Source organism: Capronia epimyces, assembly GCF_000585565.1.
Source record: "Capronia epimyces CBS 606.96 chromosome Unknown aczIQ-supercont1.2, whole genome shotgun sequence".
In the NCBI taxonomy this organism is placed as follows: Eukaryota; Fungi; Ascomycota; class Eurotiomycetes; order Chaetothyriales; family Herpotrichiellaceae; genus Capronia; species Capronia epimyces.
The window spans coordinates 2,884,857-2,904,309 of NW_006912905.1; the positions used below are offsets into that span (position 1 = coordinate 2,884,857).

The 19,453-nt window shown below is 55.6% G+C and overlaps 7 protein-coding genes across 7 annotated transcripts; 4 read left to right on the forward strand and 3 right to left on the reverse strand.

Annotated features, from left to right (window-relative positions):
• Positions 1 to 138: 138 nt before the first annotated feature.
• On the reverse strand, positions 139 to 1,341 carry A1O3_02843 (2-dehydropantoate 2-reductase; the record flags this gene model as incomplete). Its single annotated transcript, XM_007732983.1, has 5 exons — positions 139 to 711; positions 766 to 968; positions 1,030 to 1,084; positions 1,144 to 1,237; positions 1,301 to 1,341. 5 exons carry the CDS (start codon positions 1,339 to 1,341, stop codon positions 139 to 141), a joined length of 966 nt encoding a protein of 321 aa, XP_007731173.1.
• Positions 1,342 to 3,287: 1,946 nt separating this feature from the next.
• On the forward strand, positions 3,288 to 5,591 carry A1O3_02844 (uncharacterized protein; the record flags this gene model as incomplete). Its single annotated transcript, XM_007732984.1, has 6 exons — positions 3,288 to 3,342; positions 3,396 to 3,494; positions 3,627 to 4,519; positions 4,582 to 4,685; positions 4,761 to 5,038; positions 5,140 to 5,591. 6 exons carry the CDS (start codon positions 3,288 to 3,290, stop codon positions 5,589 to 5,591), a joined length of 1,881 nt encoding a protein of 626 aa, XP_007731174.1.
• A 1,147-nt stretch (positions 5,592 to 6,738) lies between these two features.
• On the forward strand, positions 6,739 to 9,000 carry A1O3_02845 (uncharacterized protein; the record flags this gene model as incomplete). The annotated part of the gene is made up of 4 exons (XM_007732985.1): positions 6,739 to 7,070; positions 7,173 to 8,024; positions 8,121 to 8,464; positions 8,564 to 9,000. 4 exons carry the CDS (start codon positions 6,739 to 6,741, stop codon positions 8,998 to 9,000), a joined length of 1,965 nt encoding a protein of 654 aa, XP_007731175.1.
• An 823-nt stretch (positions 9,001 to 9,823) lies between these two features.
• On the reverse strand, positions 9,824 to 12,008 carry A1O3_02846 (uncharacterized protein; the record flags this gene model as incomplete). Its single annotated transcript, XM_007732986.1, has 6 exons — positions 9,824 to 9,937; positions 10,187 to 10,327; positions 10,649 to 11,187; positions 11,342 to 11,426; positions 11,554 to 11,912; positions 11,975 to 12,008. 6 exons carry the CDS (start codon positions 12,006 to 12,008, stop codon positions 9,824 to 9,826), a joined length of 1,272 nt encoding a protein of 423 aa, XP_007731176.1.
• Positions 12,009 to 13,026: 1,018 nt separating this feature from the next.
• Positions 13,027 to 14,061, forward strand: A1O3_02847 (uncharacterized protein; the record flags this gene model as incomplete). The annotated part of the gene is made up of 2 exons (XM_007732987.1): positions 13,027 to 13,300; positions 13,388 to 14,061. The coding sequence occupies 2 exons, from the start codon at positions 13,027 to 13,029 to the stop codon at positions 14,059 to 14,061; spliced, it is 948 nt and encodes a 315-aa protein (XP_007731177.1).
• A 1,661-nt stretch (positions 14,062 to 15,722) lies between these two features.
• A1O3_02848 (uncharacterized protein) lies at positions 15,723 to 17,182 on the reverse strand (the record flags this gene model as incomplete). The annotated part of the gene is made up of 2 exons (XM_007732988.1): positions 15,723 to 15,868; positions 15,925 to 17,182. 2 exons carry the CDS (start codon positions 17,180 to 17,182, stop codon positions 15,723 to 15,725), a joined length of 1,404 nt encoding a protein of 467 aa, XP_007731178.1.
• Positions 17,183 to 17,785: 603 nt separating this feature from the next.
• On the forward strand, positions 17,786 to 19,396 carry A1O3_02849 (uncharacterized protein; the record flags this gene model as incomplete). The annotated part of the gene is made up of 1 exon (XM_007732989.1): positions 17,786 to 19,396. The coding sequence occupies one exon, from the start codon at positions 17,786 to 17,788 to the stop codon at positions 19,394 to 19,396; it is 1,611 nt and encodes a 536-aa protein (XP_007731179.1).
• Between the last annotated feature and the right edge of the window lie 57 nt (positions 19,397 to 19,453).

Below are 19,453 nucleotides of genomic sequence, written 5' to 3' on the forward strand. Positions count from 1 at the left end.
ACATGCTGCGCATAGAACTTGGGCAAGAGGGGGGCTGTACACATGTGGAGCGCATGAGAAGATGACTGCATACCGGATGCTACAGGCATGGCTTAGGATATCGTGCATTTGGTGGGCGGCCCATTACACTCGACCCTCTCAACTCGGCTTCAATCGAGTGTTGATGGCGACCAACAGTGTATGAAGAACCTCTAGTATTGGGATGTCAACACCCAGCTCTCTTCCTTTTCGCACGGGAGTTCCTAAGATCACATCCACTTCCATTGGTCTGCCCATCTTACAGTCGGTCTGCATGCTGCTTCCAATGGGTGGCATAGCCAAGATCTTGTCGACGAGTTGGTCAATGAGCTCATACTTGATGGGCACGTTGCACTTCTGTGCCACATCGATGACTTCGCGCATCAGCCTCCGGGTCATTGCCGTCGAATCGGGCGATGAATTGAGCCAGGCATGAGTGTCAAGCATGGTCAGCGTGGTCAGGGAGTTCCACGCAACGTTCCAGACCACCTTTTCCCACCGTTGCACCTGAATATTATCCTCGACGGTAAAAGGCGTCCCTCCCTCTCGCAGCAAATAGGAGAACTCGTCGAGTCTTGATTTCTCCACCGCCGGATCCAATGCGTCGCCGGCGGGGAAGATGCCAATCTGAGTGTTCTCCGACGTGGTGTGGTTTACAACACCCGGAGCGCTCTGAATGGCACCCACCCATGTCTTCAACGCGCAGTATCAGCTCGCGAGTTTGTCGACCGGGAACCGAGGACATACCACGCAACTCAGAATCGGATTCTTGGGGAATGCTTTCCGAAACGGATCCTCATTTCCCACGCCGTTCTGGATGATCACAATACAAGTCTTATTCCTGTCGACGGCGGGAGCGAGTTGCTGCGGCACTGAGGAGTTGTCGATAGCTTTGTGCGCGCAGACCACATAGTCGTAAGTCTCACCCGCTTCGGCCGGCGTTTTCACGACTTTATCACACGGATCAATTTACTTCCTGGCTGGAGAACACAGAAAATGAGCATGAGGTACCTTTGGCAGGCCGGACAACATGATCTCCATGGTTCAAGCTCTTGATGTGCAGGCCCTGGAGCATCGGTCAGCCGGATGGGCATCTTCGATGTACCTCGATCGAAATATATGTACATTCTTCTGGACCGCTTCGTAATTGGACCGGGCCACCACGGTCAACCGCACTCGTTTGGATCGGTCTAGGATGAAGGCGTAGAAGGATCCAATCCTATCGGTGGATGTTGTTAGTATGACACCCGGAGATGGATCACAGATCCATCACAATACTCACGCCCCAAGCCCATATAGCAGCACGTTGACCTCTTCAGCCATATTGAGAATTCTTTGCTCCTCGTGACAAAGGCTTAGATTGTGAGTATATGGGACGGGCAGCCTCCTCTACAACTCCACGGCTTAGGGGTCTGGCGTGCGGAGTATGATGCCGAGCCCAGCGCCCTTGGACAAGATCAGCCCTGTCCTGATCAGTTCCGCTTGGGGACTCGCCTCAATGCAGAATCTGTACTCCGTACAGAGTATCCGTATCTCGAAGGAGATTGCCGCAAACCCGACCCATAGTGGCTGGGTACCGTTTGGTGGGGTGGGGGCGGTACAGCAGGCTCAACCCCCACTATTTCGTGGGATGACGGGAGCTGGCAGAGGCTATGGAAAAAGAAGATGGTCTGGCCTACGCTGTACGCCGTACTCCGCCCTCAACTTCCAGGTTTATTATGGTGGAGAGCCTAAAGGTGCCTAACACAATTCCCGACGATCATCGTGCTGGATTGCCATGCACGGCAAAGTGTACGATGTCACAGAGAAGGTTGAGATGGTGGCGTGACCATGCATCCTGACCTTCTCGTTTACCGACTTTTGATACCGACGAGCAGGACAGAAAATCAACGAGGAGCACGAGGGCGTACATATACATACTCTGTACTCCGTAGGCTCGAAATGATCGCAGAGAAACCCTTCCGCCGACCGAGCTCCAACGGCCCCCTAAAACCCATGCACTCTGGCGGGACCACATCGCTTGGATGCGGGAGGACGACGAAACCATCGTTGGTGTTAAAGGTATTTATAGCGTGTCGCCTGCAAGATACATACGTGCAACGGTCTCTCTCTCCTCGAGCGACCGATCCTCGGAGCAGAGCATGGAGGGAATATGGCACCGGCGCGAGCAACTAGAAACGACAAAAGTCGGCCCAGAGATAGCCAACACCAAAGGGCTGTAGAGGCGAGCATGGGGTCGGTTAAAGGGAGTCTACCAAGCATTGCAGCACTGCATCAGCGCACGACGTTGGGAAATTGATGATTAAGAAGCTTGAAGGGATCAGAAATTGGCCCAGCCACAATGGGTTAAATCACTTCGGACAGCGGATTAGTGTCCGGGAACCAACGGCGGCTAATGCGGGTTCGGACTAGAACGCTGTGTAGATTGGCCAGCTGTGCTGGCTTAGAGCAGTCTAGAACCACTTGCCAAGGCACTAGCCCCAAGCTGTAGAGGCTAAATCAACGGCAACCGCAGGCGCCCACGGGGAAGTTTGGCGTTCCCCATCTCATCATCTCACCATCTCACCCCGCCGCCCGCTTCAACTTCACGGTTTCATCATTCGGAACTGGCACTAGCGCTGGAACTGGAACTGGAACTGGAATTGGAATGTCGACTCCCTGGATCTTGGTCCGGCCCCCAAACTAATCCAGTCACGTACCATGGCGCGCTGGTGCATGTCTCAACCGCCCTTTCACTCGCATTGGTTGCCGCCTAGATGCGCCCGGATTTGTCTGCTTAGGTCTAACTCTCCGAGAGTAGCTCGCCCACTAGGGCACCGTCGCGGTTGATTTTCCGGGGAATCTCTCCATCATACTTGCCATCTCACCTCTTCGACACCCCACTGAGGCACGCTCATCTTCTTCGTGTTCGAGGCCATTCATCTTATGCGTATGCAGACCAACATTCCAGCCGCCATGACGGAGAGCCAGTAGCCGTGTGTCGCCGCCTCTGCTGCCTCATGGATGAGGCCTACAGCGAGGTCCAGGGCCGTCAATTTCCTTGTCGACGACACCCAACCCCACAACGTCGGTCTCATGACTCTACTCCCAACCTTGGCCTGTCGTGACTGCCCGGATCATGGACCAACCCCTTCCGTGGCACGAGAGGTTTCACTGCCCATCATGTCCCAAGTCCTTTGTGAGGAAAGCTCATATGATGCGGCATCAACAGCAACGTCTGTGACGTCTATTCCCACTTCCAGCTTGCACATTCTAAAGTTCGGGCTTAGATGTCGCACAAAGACCATTCATTTGCACCTTCTGTTCGAAATGTTTCAAGCGAAGGTAACAACAGCACACAATGTCGACGGGACGAGCACCCGCTGACCTGTTTGTAGCGACGTCCTTCGAGCACATCAGTTCCGATGCAAAGAGCGGGGGGAAGCACCGGTCCCTAAGGGTCAGAGCAAAGGCAGGAAAAGGTCCTCGTGCCTTTCGTGCGTCAAGTTGAGGACGAAATGCGATCAGTTCACGCCTTGTAGCCGTTGCCAAGAACTGGGCAAGGAGTGCATCAGATGTGAGTATCCGCCAAACTGGGCTTCTAGGATGTAATATCTGAAGCTGTCTAGCTTCAAGTCCCCACCAGGTACAGGAGCCGGCGAGACTGAAGGGTCGAGAGGCGATACCCATCCATCATCTCCTCAATGCTCCTGAGGGCGACGGATTTACCGAACGGTTTCCCATTCGCGATCATCCGGAAGGCCCGGTCGGGGAAGAGGATGAGACGACGATGGGTGAAGCAGAGGATTCTTCCGAAGCCTCGCATTGGAGCGAGGACTACGAACCAAACGACGTCTTCATCGGGGCCGAGATGCCCGACTTTGACACGGCCTTCGACAGCTTCCTGGGAGGAATCGAAACCATGACTTTCGGCTCCTTCCCTTTGCAACACGACCTGTCACAGGTGATTAGCGGTGGTGAAGTCTCGTCTCCGACAGCCTTGAGCCTTGAGCCGCGTGCATTCGAAATCCGGCAGCTCTTGATCGGGACGGCGTCCAGATATGCCATGGAATACCCAGAAGATCCAAACACACCGCATCTGGGCCCGGCCATCCAGCGACTCACCCACACGGAAATAGACCATTGCATCAACTTGTATTTCACCAACTATCATCCTCATTGCCCTATACTACATCGGCCATCCTTCCGGCCCACCGTGGCTCCAATCCCTCTACTCCTGACGACCGCCGCTCTGGGCGCCATGTACTCGCCAGACCCGGGGAAGGTGGTGTGGATGAAAAGTTTGTTCGACGTCATGGAGGTATATATCTTCGGCTTGCCCGGCCTGAGGGATGAAGCCCCGGGCAGCTTCATGCTTACAGAGGCGCCGGACGAGGAGACTCTCGACTATCAATTCCAGGTCTTCCAAGGAGCATACCTGATGGTGGTCATGCAATTCTTCTCCGGGAACTTGGCCGGCCGAAGGAGGTCAAGGCGGCAAAGATTCTGCACCATCTTGAGTGTATGTGGTACTTTTGAGATGCATGGCACGCACGGCATTTCCTGATTCTGATTATGATTCAGATTGCTAGATCCTTCGGGCTTCCCACTGCACAGCACGCCAGGGCTGGGGTCATTTCAGACGAGACGTCGTTCCAACGCTGGGTGCGGAACGAAACCCGGATTCGGTGAGCATGCCCCTACCCGTCAAGATTGCGCTGTTTGCGTGTCTGGTTCCTGACTATCCACCCACCCACGTCCAGGACGATGAATATCATCCTGGCCTTGGATTCAGGCATGGGAATCTTCCATAACGTACCTCCGCGGGTCAGTTTTGGCGAACTGGATCTGCAGCTACCCTGTCATCCGGAATACTTTGACCTGGCCAGTTATGCGGAGATGCTGCAACGATCTTTATGCCCCCACCCTCGAATGAAATTGATCGATGCCTTTCAGCGGCTTTTCACGCAGCCGGACGAGCTCATGTCTGCATATCAACCCGAAACCTTGTGTTGTTGGGACATGCTTTATTTGATTCACGGTATGTCTGTTTGCGAAGATCAATCTCCTATGTTCACGTCGGGGGCCACTGATGCGTTGAAATTGGATTTTCGCTAAATAAGATTCATGCCCGATCCACAGTGCTATTTACATACTGCTGGCAGCACCTCCTGGGAACCCCCCTGAACCGGTTATCACCCGCCACCCTCGGCAGCGTGCCATCCCACCTGTTTGAACCGATGAAGACGGCTCTAACCAACTGGAAGACATTGTGGGACGAAGCGCGTGCCAGCCTGTCACGGTCCGCGGTGCGAGAAATCGGGTTCGAGACCTCGGCCGATAGCTATTGGACCCTTACCAGGCTGATAGTGCAGAAATTCGAAGCTGCAACTGAGAATGTGACAGAGTCTCGCACCGACAGTGGCAGTGGCGGTGGCAGCGGCAGCGGCATCCAAGGCCGCGATCCTCCCATCATGGCGTCGACCGGGTATGGAGGGGGCATCGGAACGTCGAGAGTCGGCCTGGACTTCATGCCCCTCCAAGTAGACTGTGACAGTCAAGGTGCGCATCTGAGGAGGATTCTCGGCAGATAGTTAATGACCGGTCAACTTTGTTTTGCGCGACATGTGTCGGGCATATTTGCGGGGGATATCAGTGTCATGAACACAGATTGACACACGCACACACGCATATATATACCTATACCTATATATATGGAGGTGGCAGGCAACTTCCAAGATCTCGGGGGAGATACGGCATGACTTGTCTATATCACGCAGCGTCCATTGCGTCCATCGTGTCCATCGTGTCCATCGTGTCCATCGTGTCCATCATGTCCATCTTGTCCACCTTGTCCGTCTCATTGCGCATTGCTTCGGATCACGCACCCACTTGCTCGAATGATGGGGGGTTTTCCGACCACAAACGCTGGACGGGGTACGGAGTACGTACATGACACGGCTTACGGGTTACACAGGTCACAGGTCATATCCTCGGTTCTGATCCTGCCCGCTCCAGTTCTGGAGCCTGTTGAGCGAGGCCAGCTGGGTCCAGTCCAGTCCGGCCCAGACTCCACTGACCCGACAAGACAGCTAGCTAGCTAGGCATACAGGAGTACTGTGCTGTACGGAGTACTATCCTGTAGCTAGCCACAAGGACCCATACTCCCAGGATCTTGTGGTTGGCTCACAGAACATACTGTATGCTGTACTGCATTAGGCCAAGCCTGAACCTGAGCCGCCTGAGCCCTCCACATTCTCCCCTCACCCCAAACAATATGGAGATGGAGATGGAAAATACCCACCTGGAGACCAGTGCCGACCCTGGCGTACAGTACGTACACTGTGGCTCGGGAGAGGGGGCAGATCCATCCGTACCTACGCCGACCAGCCAGTATGAGTGGTTTGGTTGGGTATGTATGGAATGGACGATCATGAAGGAATGGATCCATTGGAAACTGAGACCGGCAATTAACAATCAACAATCAACACTCTGCAATCTGCAATCTGCAATCAGTCTCAGGGCGAGTGGGTGAGTGCTCGACTCTTTTGCGGGGCAGGGGAGCGACGACACCGCCTCTTCTTGCTGTGTATCATCCGTATCTGTTGTTTATTTCACGAGATCGATCATCGTGTCGATTTCGAGGGGTTGAGTCTCCACCAAACGGTGCCTTGGAACAAGCGAAAGTGTGCTAAACGGTGCGTCGACATACGGAAAACCGAAGCGAACCTAACCTGCACGATGCCGACTTCGGGCTCAGCGTCGAGTGGTCAAGGGCAAGGGCAAGGGCAAGGGCAAGATCAAGGTCAAAATCCCATCCCAAGCCTGACCACCAAATACAGCGGCGTCCCAGCTCGCCTGCAACAAGAAGCCGTCGACGCCAAGGCGAGGCTGTACTCGCAGAAGACGGTGCCTGACAGCGTGCCGCGGAAGAAGAAGGCTCTGCCGCCGGGCGTGTCTGAGGCCGGATTCGATCGGGCGATTGCCGAACTGAAAGATGCTCTGGGCCACGAGAATGTCGAGGTCAACGGCACGGACAGGCCGCTGGTTGATGGCTGGTACATGGAACACCCGTAAGTAAACACAGCACAACCCACCATTCCATAACTGACGCTCAATCAACTGTATCTACTTCCTCCCCTCTGACTCTAACTCTGACTTTGACTCTGATCCAGAAACACCCATGACGCATACCACATTGCCGAGCAAGAAGAGCTGGTCTGCAGCGCGGTGGTGTACCCGGGCAACACGCGCGAAGTGCAGACGATTGTGGGCTGGGCCAACAAGCACCAGGTGCCCATCTATCCCATCTCCATGGGGCGCAATATCGGCTACGGCGGGGCGGCGCCGCGCGTGCCCGGCTCGGTGGTGGTGGACCTGGGCCGGCGCATGAACCGCATCGTCAACATCGACGGCGACAACGCGTCGTGTGTGGTCGAGCCTGGAGTGTCGTACTTTGCCCTGTACGAGGAGATCCAGCGACGAGGCTTGCCGCTCTGGATCGACTGTCCGGATCTCGGCGGCGGGAGTGTGCTGGGCAACGCCATCGATCGCGGCGTCGGCTACACGCCGTACGGCGACCATTTCGCCAACCACTGCGGCATGGAGTTGGTGCTGCCGTCGGGGGAAGTGCTGAGGACGGGGATGGGAGCGATGCCGGGGCCTCAACCAGAGCCACAGCCAGAGCCACAGCCACAGAACTCCTCCGGCGCAACAGACAGCCAGGCCAGAGACGGCGCGGCCGACGTCCCCAACCCGACGTGGCAGTCGTTTCAGGCGGCATACGGCCCGTACATCGACGGCATCTTCAGCCAGAGCAACTACGGCATCGTGACGCAGATGGGGTTCTGGCTGATGCCGGCGACGGGCCACCAGTCGTACATGATCACCTTTGCGCGCGAAGACGACCTGGCGCGCATCGTCGACATCATCCGGCCGCTGGCCCAGAAACGCATCCTCGGCAACATCCCGCAGCTGCGCCATGTCATCCAGGAACTGGCGGTGACGGGGAAGCCGCGGTCATTCTGGTGGGACGAGGATGAGGGGGGGCAGGGCGGCACCAGCCAGACGGCTCAACGGAAATCGAAAGACCAAGGTCAAGCTCAAGGTCAAGCTCAACCAAGGCAGTACCAGAAACCAATGCCTCGCGACGTGATCCGCGCCAGGGCGTCGACGCTCTTCCCACCAGGCGGAGGCGACGTGTCGTGGGTGTTTTACGGCACGCAGTACGGCGACACGGCGGCCAGCATCGCCGGGCAGCTGGCGACGGTGCGCGCGGCGTTCGCCCAGATCCCAGACAGCCGATTCCTGCTGCCGACGGACGTGGCGGCAGACCACTACCTGCACTCGCGGGTGGCGGTGTGCAGCGGCCAGCCGGGGCTGCGCGAGCTGGACTGGCTGAACTGGGTGCCGAACGCGGCGCACCTGTTCTTCTCGCCCATTGTGCCGACGGCGGGCGGAGGGGGAAGTGCAGGTGGAGGAGGAGGCAGAGGCGAAGGCAGAGGAGGAGGAGGAGGAGGTGGAAGTGGAGGAGGAGGTGGAAGTGGAGGCGGAGGTGGAGGCGCAGGGACGACCGCCAGCGCAATCCACAACCTCGTGGCGCAGCTGCACGCCCAACACGGCTTCGACCTGTTCCCGACCATGTGCGTGGCGGCCCGTGAGATGCACTACATCGCCAACATCGTCTACGACCGGGCCGACCGCGACGCCAAGCGCCGCGCCATCGCCCTGATGCGCGACCTGATCCGCCACGCGGCCGCCCGCGGCTTCGGCGAGTATCGCACCCATCTGCTGTTCGCCGACCAGGTCGCCCAGTCGTACAGCTGGAACGGCGGGGCGTTGCGCCGGTTCAACGAGTCTATCAAGGACGCCCTCGATCCTAATTCCATCCTGGCGCCGGGCCGCAATGGGATCTGGGGCCGTCGGTTTAGAGGTCAGGGCTGGGAGATCTTGGATGGCGATGGACGGGATTTGTTGATTGATGGGGTGGTACCGAAACTGTGATCTCTGTCTCTCTCTGTGTGTCTCTCTTATTGATGGTGGAGAAACAGACTAATCTCATCGGTCTTCACATATCCTCTCTTCTTATTCCTGGTAGAGAAACAAACGAATCTCATCGGTCTCTCTTTATTCCTAGGAGGTAGAGAAATAGACTAATCTTATCGGTCTTCCTATGTCCTTGCTACAGAACAGTAGAGCCTAGGAATCAAACAGGAGCTGGGAAAGGATAGGACAGGAGAGGAGAGGGAGGGACAGGGCAGGACAGCCAACAAGTAAGTAAGCCTGGATCTATAGACTGGACAACGAAAAAAAGAAACGAAACGAAGCGAAGTGAAACACCAGGATTCAGATTCAGATGTACTGGTACCACGTGTATCTAGATGACTGTCATTTAGTATTTGGTATTTAGGTCTATCCATCTGATCCTATACACCTACATCCTATAGACAGCGAAGAGTCAAGAGTCAAGAGTCAAGAGTTCTGAACCTTGTATGTACTGTCTGTCTGTAGTCATTAATGCCGTCAAAGTGTTCCTTGTTGGCCATCAAAGGGATATGTATTGGGGGAGCCTAAGCCCAGGCTATATAGTGTACAGATATAGTATGCCTAGGTAAACCAGCCGTCTGATCAAAGGAAAAGGCTGGGAGTGCGCAAATGGATGGATGGATGGCATAATATATGATCTAACCAACTAACTAAATAAAGCACCACCACTAACTGCCGCTGCTGCTGCCACTACCACTTCCAGTGCATGGCACAGCATGGCACAGCATGGCACAGCATGGCGCAGCATGACACAGCATGTGATGTGATGAATGAGATCTCATCAACACAACGGCGTGATCTGGCCGGTCCTGAGCTCCTCACTCACCAGGGCCGACAACTCAGGCCAACGCTTCTTGGTGTCCGCTTCGGCGTCGTAGTCGTACAGGACGTGGTTCTGATGGGTTAGATGGTCAGAAGTCAGAAGTCGGAATTGGGGCGGATCGGATCGGATGGGGGGAATGGGGAATGGGGAATAGGGAATGGGGAATAGTTAATGGGTAATGGGAATGGGTATGGGTAATGTGTACTATATAGTCGAGTCGAGTATACAGAATTCATGGAGGCTTGTCGAGTATACAATTTCATGAATCGCAACACCAGCACCGACGTGGCAACTGAATCTAATTACAGACCCGAGACTCACCTTGATCAAAATACTATCTCGCTCAATCTCCTGGCCGTCGCGCACTTTGTCTAATGCGCTGTGCCATCGGTCTCGGACGTCTTCGCCGTTGGTCTGGGCTCGACGGACGCGAGGGAAGCGGATCTTTTCGTAGACTCGGGTCTGTTGAGTTCCATTCGTGTTAGTTACGGGAAGTAATTCGAACGTTGAAGATCAAGAATCAAGAATCAAGAATCAAGAATCAAGAATCAAGAATCAAGAATCAAGAATCAAGAATCAAGAATCAAGAATCAAGAATCAAGAATCAAGACAAGAATCAAGACAAGAATCAAGACTCAAGAGGAAGAGGAAGAAGACCGTGCTAGTTCTGGGCAGTAACTCGAAGCGTTGAGACCAAGACTCAAGATCAAGACTCAAGATCAAGACTCAAGAATTAAAAATCAAGACAAGAATAAGAGTCAAGAGTCAAGAGAAAGAACATACCGCCAATGGAATATTCTCCCTCCCCCCCAGCAGCAAACACTGCGCCAGCACGGCCGCGCTCTCAGTAGCCTGGCTGGCCCCCTGGGCACTGGTGGGCAGATGAGGATGACAACAGTCCCCGACCAAGACGACGCGATGGTTCTTGCTGACCCAAGTCGGGATGGGGTCGCGGTAGCAGATCTTCCAGTCCAGACAGGCGTCGGTCTTGCGCACCACGGCGGCGATGCGCGGGTCGCAGTCCTCGACCAGCCGGCGCACCTCGTGCATGTTGCCCGGCTGGAACCACGACTCTTGGATGTCGGCCGTGTCCTTGTGCGTGAGGATCCAGTTGACCTCGGCGCCGTTGCGCAGCGTGTTCTGCACCAGGTGTTTGTCGCGTCCGATCCAGATGTTGACGCATTCGCGCTCCACGAACTCGGCCGTCAGCGGGTCACCGCGCAGGTGCGCCGCCTCGAAAAACGCCCGGAAGCACGCGTAGCCCGACGATTTGGGGTGGTCGTCGAACCCGAGTACGAGTTCTCGCGCGCGGGATTTGATGCCTAAACCCGGTGAATCGTTAGTTAGATGCTATGTGTAAATAGGACACTCGAGCCGATCGTTGGTTAGTTAGAGGCTGTGTGTAGTCCAGTATCAATAGGACTCTCAACCACCCCACAAGACCACAGATCAACCATCAACCATGGAAAAACGTACCGTCCACCGCGACAATTAGGTCCGCAACATGTCGCTCGCCGTTCTTCAGTGTCACCGACGGCATGGTGTCGTCGTACTCGACCACCTGACACCAGGCTGGTCAGCCGCGAGGCGGGAACAGAGGCCAGTGGACAGGCACGGCCAAGCGTGGGAAGTGAGTAGTGGCGGCGACGGTGACTGTGACTGGAACTGTGACTCTAATTGTAACTCACCTCGCTCCCCATGTGAAGAGGCACCCCCTGTTCCGCCACCGCGTTCAGAAACGCTCGATGGTAGTCTCCTCGGTGGCCAATGAAGCCGGCCATGTCCATCAACGGCTGCCGGGCCAGCACTTTGCCATCGTGCCAGCGACGGATTTGCATCAGCTCCGACTTGTTGCCGATGTCGACGAGCCGCGCTCGCAGTGTCGGCGACCACCGGTCCAGCAGTTTCAGCGCGTTCTCGCCCAGGCCGAGCGAGTCGCCCAGCCGCAGAAACTCTCCTACCTTTTCAAACATGACCACTTCGAACCCGGCATGGTGCATGGCCAGAGCGGTGGCACATCCCCCCAACCCTGCTCCCACGATGATCACTGTCAAGCAAGTCAGGATACAGGACCCTTGGTGGACGATGACGGTGACGGTTGCCTCCTACCTTTCAAAGGACGTTCTGTTGGCAGCGACCCCATTCTGTAGAATCCTGGACAGGGTTGATGGTGTTTGCGTTTCTCTATTCAATTGGATATCCGATGGCTACACCGCAGCCTTCCGTCAAAAGAGTTCTGCCAGCATCTGAGACCGAACCAAGGTCACCAGGGATATATCCATCCAGTCGAGGCTTCGGGGGCAATCTGCCAACTCAGCGAGGTCCAGGGTCACACGTTGAACAGCGCAACCACTTGCCCTCGTCCCAAAGTGGAAGGTGGTTTAGAACAGCCGAAAAGACACATGGACACATGCCAGCTTGCCGAGTAAAGCTCTACCTTGGTTTTGTGGGGGGCAGACTCCGGAGTTCGTCAAACTGTAAGCGAAGGAACAAGTCCAGTGGTCCAGCCCCGAAGCCAGCCAGCCAGCCTCGACTCCGTAGGTCAGGCCCCTTAGCCTCAGCCCCGCGGCTCGGAATACTCCCACCATGGGGTAGTCCGCAGCACTCGATTCAAGGTTCGGGCGAAGACAAAGCATGCGATCGGTCTTCAGCTGGGCCTTGGCCTGTGTGCAGCCTCTCCGGAGAAACCCATTTGACTGTCGATCGATTGCTGTCGGTTGCTAGTCAGGCAGCTGAACATCCAGCGGGCTTAGGGGCCCCAAATCAAGGCCACTTTAAGCCTATGAGTGCCTGCGCCTCCGACACTATTCTTGATCTGGGACATCTCCGTTCAATCTCGAAGAATTGCCATGCTTCTGTCGTGAGGTGTTGTCGTACACCACCTGCAAGCTGCAAGCGAAAGTCTTTTTGCCGAACTGCAGTCCAACCTCTTCCTCCACTGTGAGGCCGTTCATAGCATGGAAGCGAGGTAAATGCATGGTTCCCCTCATGTCCCGTGGACAGTGGCCCTGTAATGTAAATGGAGAAGGAGACCAACCAGGTCAGGACCGGAATCAACTCCCACCACCTGTGAGAGGGTTTTCTTGGCTTTCAATCTGTCTGCACGTCTGCACACTCTTTCTCCAAGCTTACCTCGTACTTCACACAACAGTCAACACACCATGGTGGTCAAGACCGTCGGCTATATTGGCCTTGGCAAGGCTGGAGCGTCCATGGCATCGAACTTGCCACGAGCAGGTTTCCGTCTTATCGTGAGAGACGCCGACCCTGCGCGCGAGCAAAGGTTTGCTCAAGAGAATGCCAACACCTTTGTTGCCGAGCCCGGCGTGGACGGCTTCAAGGAATGCGACGTGGTTGTCACCATGCTGCCCCAGGGTAAAGTGGTCAGGGAGGTGGTACTTGGGAAGGACGGGATCGCCCGGGGCTTGAAGCCAGGTATGGGATGTCCCACCGATCGATCGTCTGGAGAGGGAAAGGAAAGCAGGTTCCTGTCCTTGCTTAAAGGCTGACCGGTTCTCCCAGGCACCATCATAGTCGACACCTCATCGTCGTCCCCATTCGACACGCAGAGCCTAGGCAAGGACCTGCACGCGCTGGGGTTCGTGCTGGTCGACTCGCCCGTGACACAAGCGCACCTGCACGACACCGACAACGGCAACGCCACGCTGATGGTCGGATCAAACTCACCGGATGCCGTGGGCCGAGTGCTGCCAGTGCTGCGGGCGATGGCCAAATACGTGTTCCACATGGGCCACCTCGGGGCCGGCCACACGATGAAGACGCTCAACAACTACGTCAGCGCCGCGTCCATCGTGGCCTTGTCCGATGCACTGGTCAGTGGCCAGAAGTTTGGCCTGGATCCCGTGCAGATGATCGATGTGTTGAATGTGGGAACTGGGCGCAATTTCTCCACCACCGACAGTTACGCCTCCGATGCGCTGCCCCGGAAGTATGCGTCGGGGTTCCAGCTGGCCCTGTTGATCAAGGACGTCGGCATTTCCAAGGAAGTCTTTGACAAGCTCGACTTCGACACGGAGTTGCCCGATCTGATTCTCAAGTATTTCAAGGATTCAATGGCCACGCTCGAGCCCACGGCGGACCACACGGAGCTCCTGAAGCATTGGGAGAAGAGAGCTGGGCTTGAATTGAAGACCGGCTCGCCCAAGGGGTTGACAGTTACCGCGGTGAAGCATTGACAGTATGGTCTTGTCCTATCCGCCTCCAGCAAGCACGATTTATATCCTGATCTTTTCGTTCGTCAACTGCCTCTTATTCGAACCCGAAGCCGTAGAAGTAGCCTCTGTGCGATGGACTAGTTTGCCTTGAGGTCTTTCCAGAATCTTAAGGAACATTCCAGACAGTCGTCGCAACAGCCCGCGCCGGAAGGCGAACAATAGACAGTCCCAAGCAGGAGGCCGCCGCCAGAGGCACCCTTTCCGGGAATATGGAAGGTTGGCGTGAACAAGGACGGCAAGATTCAGGCGCTCAGGGCCGGCTTATCAACTGCTCGCACAAGCTGCCACCTCGGTCTGGATGTGAGCCACCCATTACTCCAAGCGAACCAGGCGATCATTTGTGACAGAAAAGCAGAGTATGGGTACCCACTGCCAGCGGAGAGTTGTTGGCATCCAATGCGCTTCTGCAAGGCTACAATGTGTGTTGTACCGGTCACTAATATCATGGACAGATTCGCCGCGGGAGAACGCATCCCCTGGAGCATCAAGTTTAGCGCCGGCCGTTGGTATGTAACATACAAATCCTCAATAACAGAGTGACGTGTTGCCTGCAGTGAAGAACTGTGTAGTTAGTTCCATTGACTGGATTTACATGAATAACTCCGCCCTGCAGGAAGAAGAGTAACAATAAGTGGCAATCCAGGAAGAAGAGTAGAACTAAGCGGCACTGCAGGAAGAAGAGTGAAAATAAGTGGCACTCCAAAGCCGAACCGGCGACCCAAAGACGAAAAAGGTGGCCTTGAGGTGCCAGACAAGAGGGACGAATCCCTAGTACAAGCTGCCTCAAGGGACTTTCCGGGCACATTCTGAACAGTGTCAAACAAGAGGACTCGTTCCCGGAAGAGCTGCCAGCCGTTCACTCATACACGGTGTCAAACAAGAGGGATGAATCCCGAATCCCTGGAATGGCTACCATATCCTCGATCCCAACTAGTACCTACTCAACGGAGAAGATTGTCCTGGGATGACTGCCGTGCGCATAAACACGATGGCGACAGCGGAACCATGCTCAGGGCAGGATAGGATGACTTTGAGATCTTCCTCGACCTGACCGACGACGACGACGGCCAGGATGATGGCAAGAACTACCTACCTCCAAGGCCTGGCCCTTGGAAGTGGGAGGGAGAATAGGCGACAAGAGGTGGGTGGTTGAAGTTGTCGAGGTTGAAATTGACGTTGACGTTGACGTTGAAGTTGAAGCGTGGGGGCGGAATGCCAAGAACGGTCGGTGGCTGCGGCGGGAGGCCGGGCCGGCAATTGGGCTCACTGGACTGGGGGAAGGAGGAAGGCGGAAGGCGTGGCACGGAGTATTCAAGTATCGTTCTGGTCATGACGGCATCTGTCACGTCACCAAGTATGAATTGCAGAACGAGGAACTGCTGTCGTTGCGTATCATTAGGTCATCAAACATCTATGGAGGCACGGAGGCAGAGGGAGGTCTAGGCATTGAACCCAGATTACATGAACCCAGATTACATGAACCCAGATTACATGAACCCAGATTACATGAACCCAGATTACATGAACCCAGATTACATGAACCCAGATTACATGAACCCAGATTACATGAACCCAGATTACATGAACCCAGATTACATGAACCCAGATTACATGAACCCAGATTACATGACCGTGCATTTCTGCGCATTCTCGTACTGAGCCCCCCAGCGATCGATCGCAGCTTGGATCTCGTTGTCTCGCTGCTTCTGCTTGACCGCGCCCTTGAAGTTGGCTTTCAAGAACTTCATCAACTCCCGGTCGAGGTTTTCTAGGGAACAAATGTCAGCAACAAGCAACCCCACAGTACCGGAAGTCAGGGCTTACCACTGGTGGCTTCCAGCACCACATCTTCTCGACAGAGAGGGCAATGGTCCCGTCCCTCTCTCTGCAAGACAACCAGACATCGGATGCAAAAGACATGCTTGCACCGCAGACGGACAGGTTTGTAGGAAATACTGAAACAGATTGGGCAGAGGTAGTCGTTGAGTTGGGGGATGATCTTCAGGATCTCTTCGGAGATGGTGAAGCAGGTGGCCTTGGCCAGATCCTGCGCAATAAAGGGCGATTTGACCAATGCGGTCGAAACGTGGGACCGGGCGTGCAACGCGGTGCGTTTGTCGAATTTCTTCATGATTTTGTGAAGGGCGGTGCGATTGATTTCTTGGAATCGGAGCAGCCGGAGCAGTTTGACATTAATGCGTAGAAAGCGGTCCAGGGCCATTGTGGCCCCCTTGCCCAGCTTGAAGCCGGCACGTTGTTGAAGCGAAAGCGCCTGACTGAACTCCTGAAACTGTTTCTGTGCATGCGCGGCGTCGCGCGCCCCGGCGTCGACTTCGTGCGACGAGGCGAAGACTTCGGCGTCCGAGTAGAGTTCAAGGATCTGCCGCCATGCGTCTACTTCCTCCTTGGATCGCTTAGATTTGGATGCTTTCACCACACGCAGCTCATTCCCCAGCTTGACAATCTCCTCTCGTAGTCGCGTCTGCTCGGCCTCCTGCAGATGGTCCAAGTCGGAGAGCTCGCGCCGCAGGATTTGGAAGAACTCCGAGTCAGAGGTCAAAGGGATTTCGACGGTCTGCACCTGGTCCTGGTCTTGGTCCTGGTCCGGGTCGGGGTCCGCTGCCGCAGAGTCACCCTCTGGCTCGGAACCCCTCGTTTCTGCGGGAGCCCAGTCTCTGGCTCGTCCATCCACGGACTCTGGCCAAGCGCGGGCGGTTGAGACGTTCGCCCGAGAATTCCGGGCAAGGCGCAATAAGTTTCGCCGGGTTTCCGGACTCAACCAGGCGTCCATGGGAGAGCCGTCGCGGGGATCGACGACGATGGTCAACCTGGGCGTAAAGCTGTAGTCGTTGCCGTCCAGCGAGTAGTGCAACAAACCTTCTCCAAACGGATTCCCAGCACCTGAATCAACATGCTGCCAGAGGGCGTCAAGGGTGTCCTTATCAAGGCCCAGACCGAGAAGTTCTCTCTGCACGCGTTTGATGCACTTCTTCAGCTTCTTATACGAGATGGCCGAGTCGACCCAGTTGGGAGGATACTCGCCACGAGCGAGTGCCGCTTCATAGTCCTGGCCGAATTTCATGGTGGAGCATCTCAGTGACGGTAATAGATAAGGTACCTGGCAATCAGTCACATGCTCGGTAGGCTTGGTGGGCGCGACGGCAGACTTCGCTCCAGTTCATGAGGCTGTACAGAGTACGGAGTACGTTGTAGGTTGACGCTGTGGGTTCTGGCTTCTTGGTTCTGGGGAAGGGGGGAGAGGTGAAGATCCAACGGTGAGTATTATATCCATGCCCTGGGGCGATTGCTAGGACCATTTGTCTGCCCGTGCCGACAGTCTTTGAGTTGGAGGCGAACATGGACCCGCGAATGAAATTGCCACCGTCCGCCACGGGCTCCGGCTCGACGGTCCAGCACCAGCATCGCGATGCGAATCAGATCAGAGATTTCCCCAGCCCGTGCACGTGATAGGAGTAAGATATCAATATCACGTGAGCTATGCCACGTGATCGGCACTCGAGGCTGCAGACTCTGGCCACAAGTTACAGTACAATCTCGCCTCCCGCCATCCAATTCTGCTCCAAAAGTCGTTGGTGGTTGCCCCCGTCGGTCGGGCCTGGGTATGACAGCACCGGCACAGACATGAACCCCCCTGGAGATTTTGGCAGTCACCCCATCAATCGCCATGGGTCAACGGCAGTCTACCGACGGTGGCGCCCAAGAGGAGCCCCCCGCGAAAGCGGACTACTACGACCTGCTTGGTGTCGACAGGACGGCAAGCGATGATGAAATCAAAAAGGCCTACCGCCGAAAAGCCCTCGAGTTGCACCCCGATCGCAATTATGGCAATGTCGAACATGCCACCACACTCTTCGCCGAGATCCAGTCGGCCTACGAAGTCCTCTCCGACCCCCAAGAGCGAGCCTGGTATGACTCCCACCGAGATGTGCTCCTCCGAGAGAACCAAGCGACCGGTCCGGGCGCCGACCAGTTCTCCTATAACATTCGCATGACCACGGCGGAGGACGTGTTGAAGTTGATGATGCAATTCAATGGCCGGGTGGAATACAGTAATGCCCCCAGCGGATTCTTTGGTGGGTTGAACGACATCTTTAAGCAGCTGGCGAAAGAGGAGGACATTGCTGGTCAGTGGGAAGGACACGAGCCGATCGACTACCCCGAGTTTGGCTTGGACACCGACGACTATGAGGAGGTGGTTCGTCCTTTTTACGCAGCCTGGAATGGCTTTGCTACTCATAAGAGCTACTCGTGGAAGGACCAATACAAACTGTCTGAGGCCCCCGATAGACGGGTCAGGCGTCTGATGGAGAAGGAGAACCGGAAGCTGCGAGAGGACGCCATCCAGGAATTCAACGAAGCTGTCCGGTCCTTGGTTGCCTTTGTTCGAAAGCGAGACCCTCGAGTTCAGAACAACCAGAAGTCGGAGGCCGAGCGACAGAAAGCTCTGCGCGAGGCAGCCGCGGCGCAAGCAGCCCGCTCCAGGCAAGCTCGCCAGGCAAAGATGCAAGAGCACGCCCATACCATCCCTGACTGGGCCAGGTCCCGAGTCGAGGACGCCCACGAGGGAGGGTTTTCAAGTGAGTCGGAAGTGGAAGAGCATGAATACGACTGTGTGGTCTGTGACAAGACGTTCAAAAGCGAGGCACAGTTCAAGACCCATGAAAAGAGCAAGAAGCACCTGAAACTGTTGAAACAGCTGCGGAAGGAGATGCGTGCTGAAGGGGCCGAGCTCGATCTGGACACTGAGAGATTTACCCCCAAACCTGAAGAGATGCACAAAGAGGACATGCCCGAAGAGGACATCCATGAAGGCGTTGAGAGTGAGACCGCGGAAACGGGAGAATCGGACGATGACGGGTCTGTGGATGATGAGCAGCCGCCTCCAGTGAACGGTTCTGCAAAGCCTGATGATGACCTAGACGAGTCCCAGACTTCTGGAGACGACTATGCTCCTCGAACCGACATTGAACAACGGCTAGCCGGGGCCACCGCAGCACTCGAAGAGAGCAATCTGGGAGATACTCCAGTGACCTCGGAACCGGAAGAGGGAGCGCAGATCAAGGTGGGCAAAGCGAAACTGAAACGAGCGAGGAAGGCGGCGCAGAAATCTGGAGAGCAATCCGATCGTGCAGCCTCGGAATTCATCTGTGCGGTTTGCAGAGCTGAATTCGCCTCGAAAACAAAACTATTCAACCACATCAAGGAGAAGGACCATGCCGCCCCTCTGAACCAGATCAAAGGTGCCAAAGCGGGAAAGGGGAAGAAGAAGCGATGATACTTTGCCGAGGAGTCCCTACCTTGGTACATAGTCCCTTGTCTGCGAATATTTCGA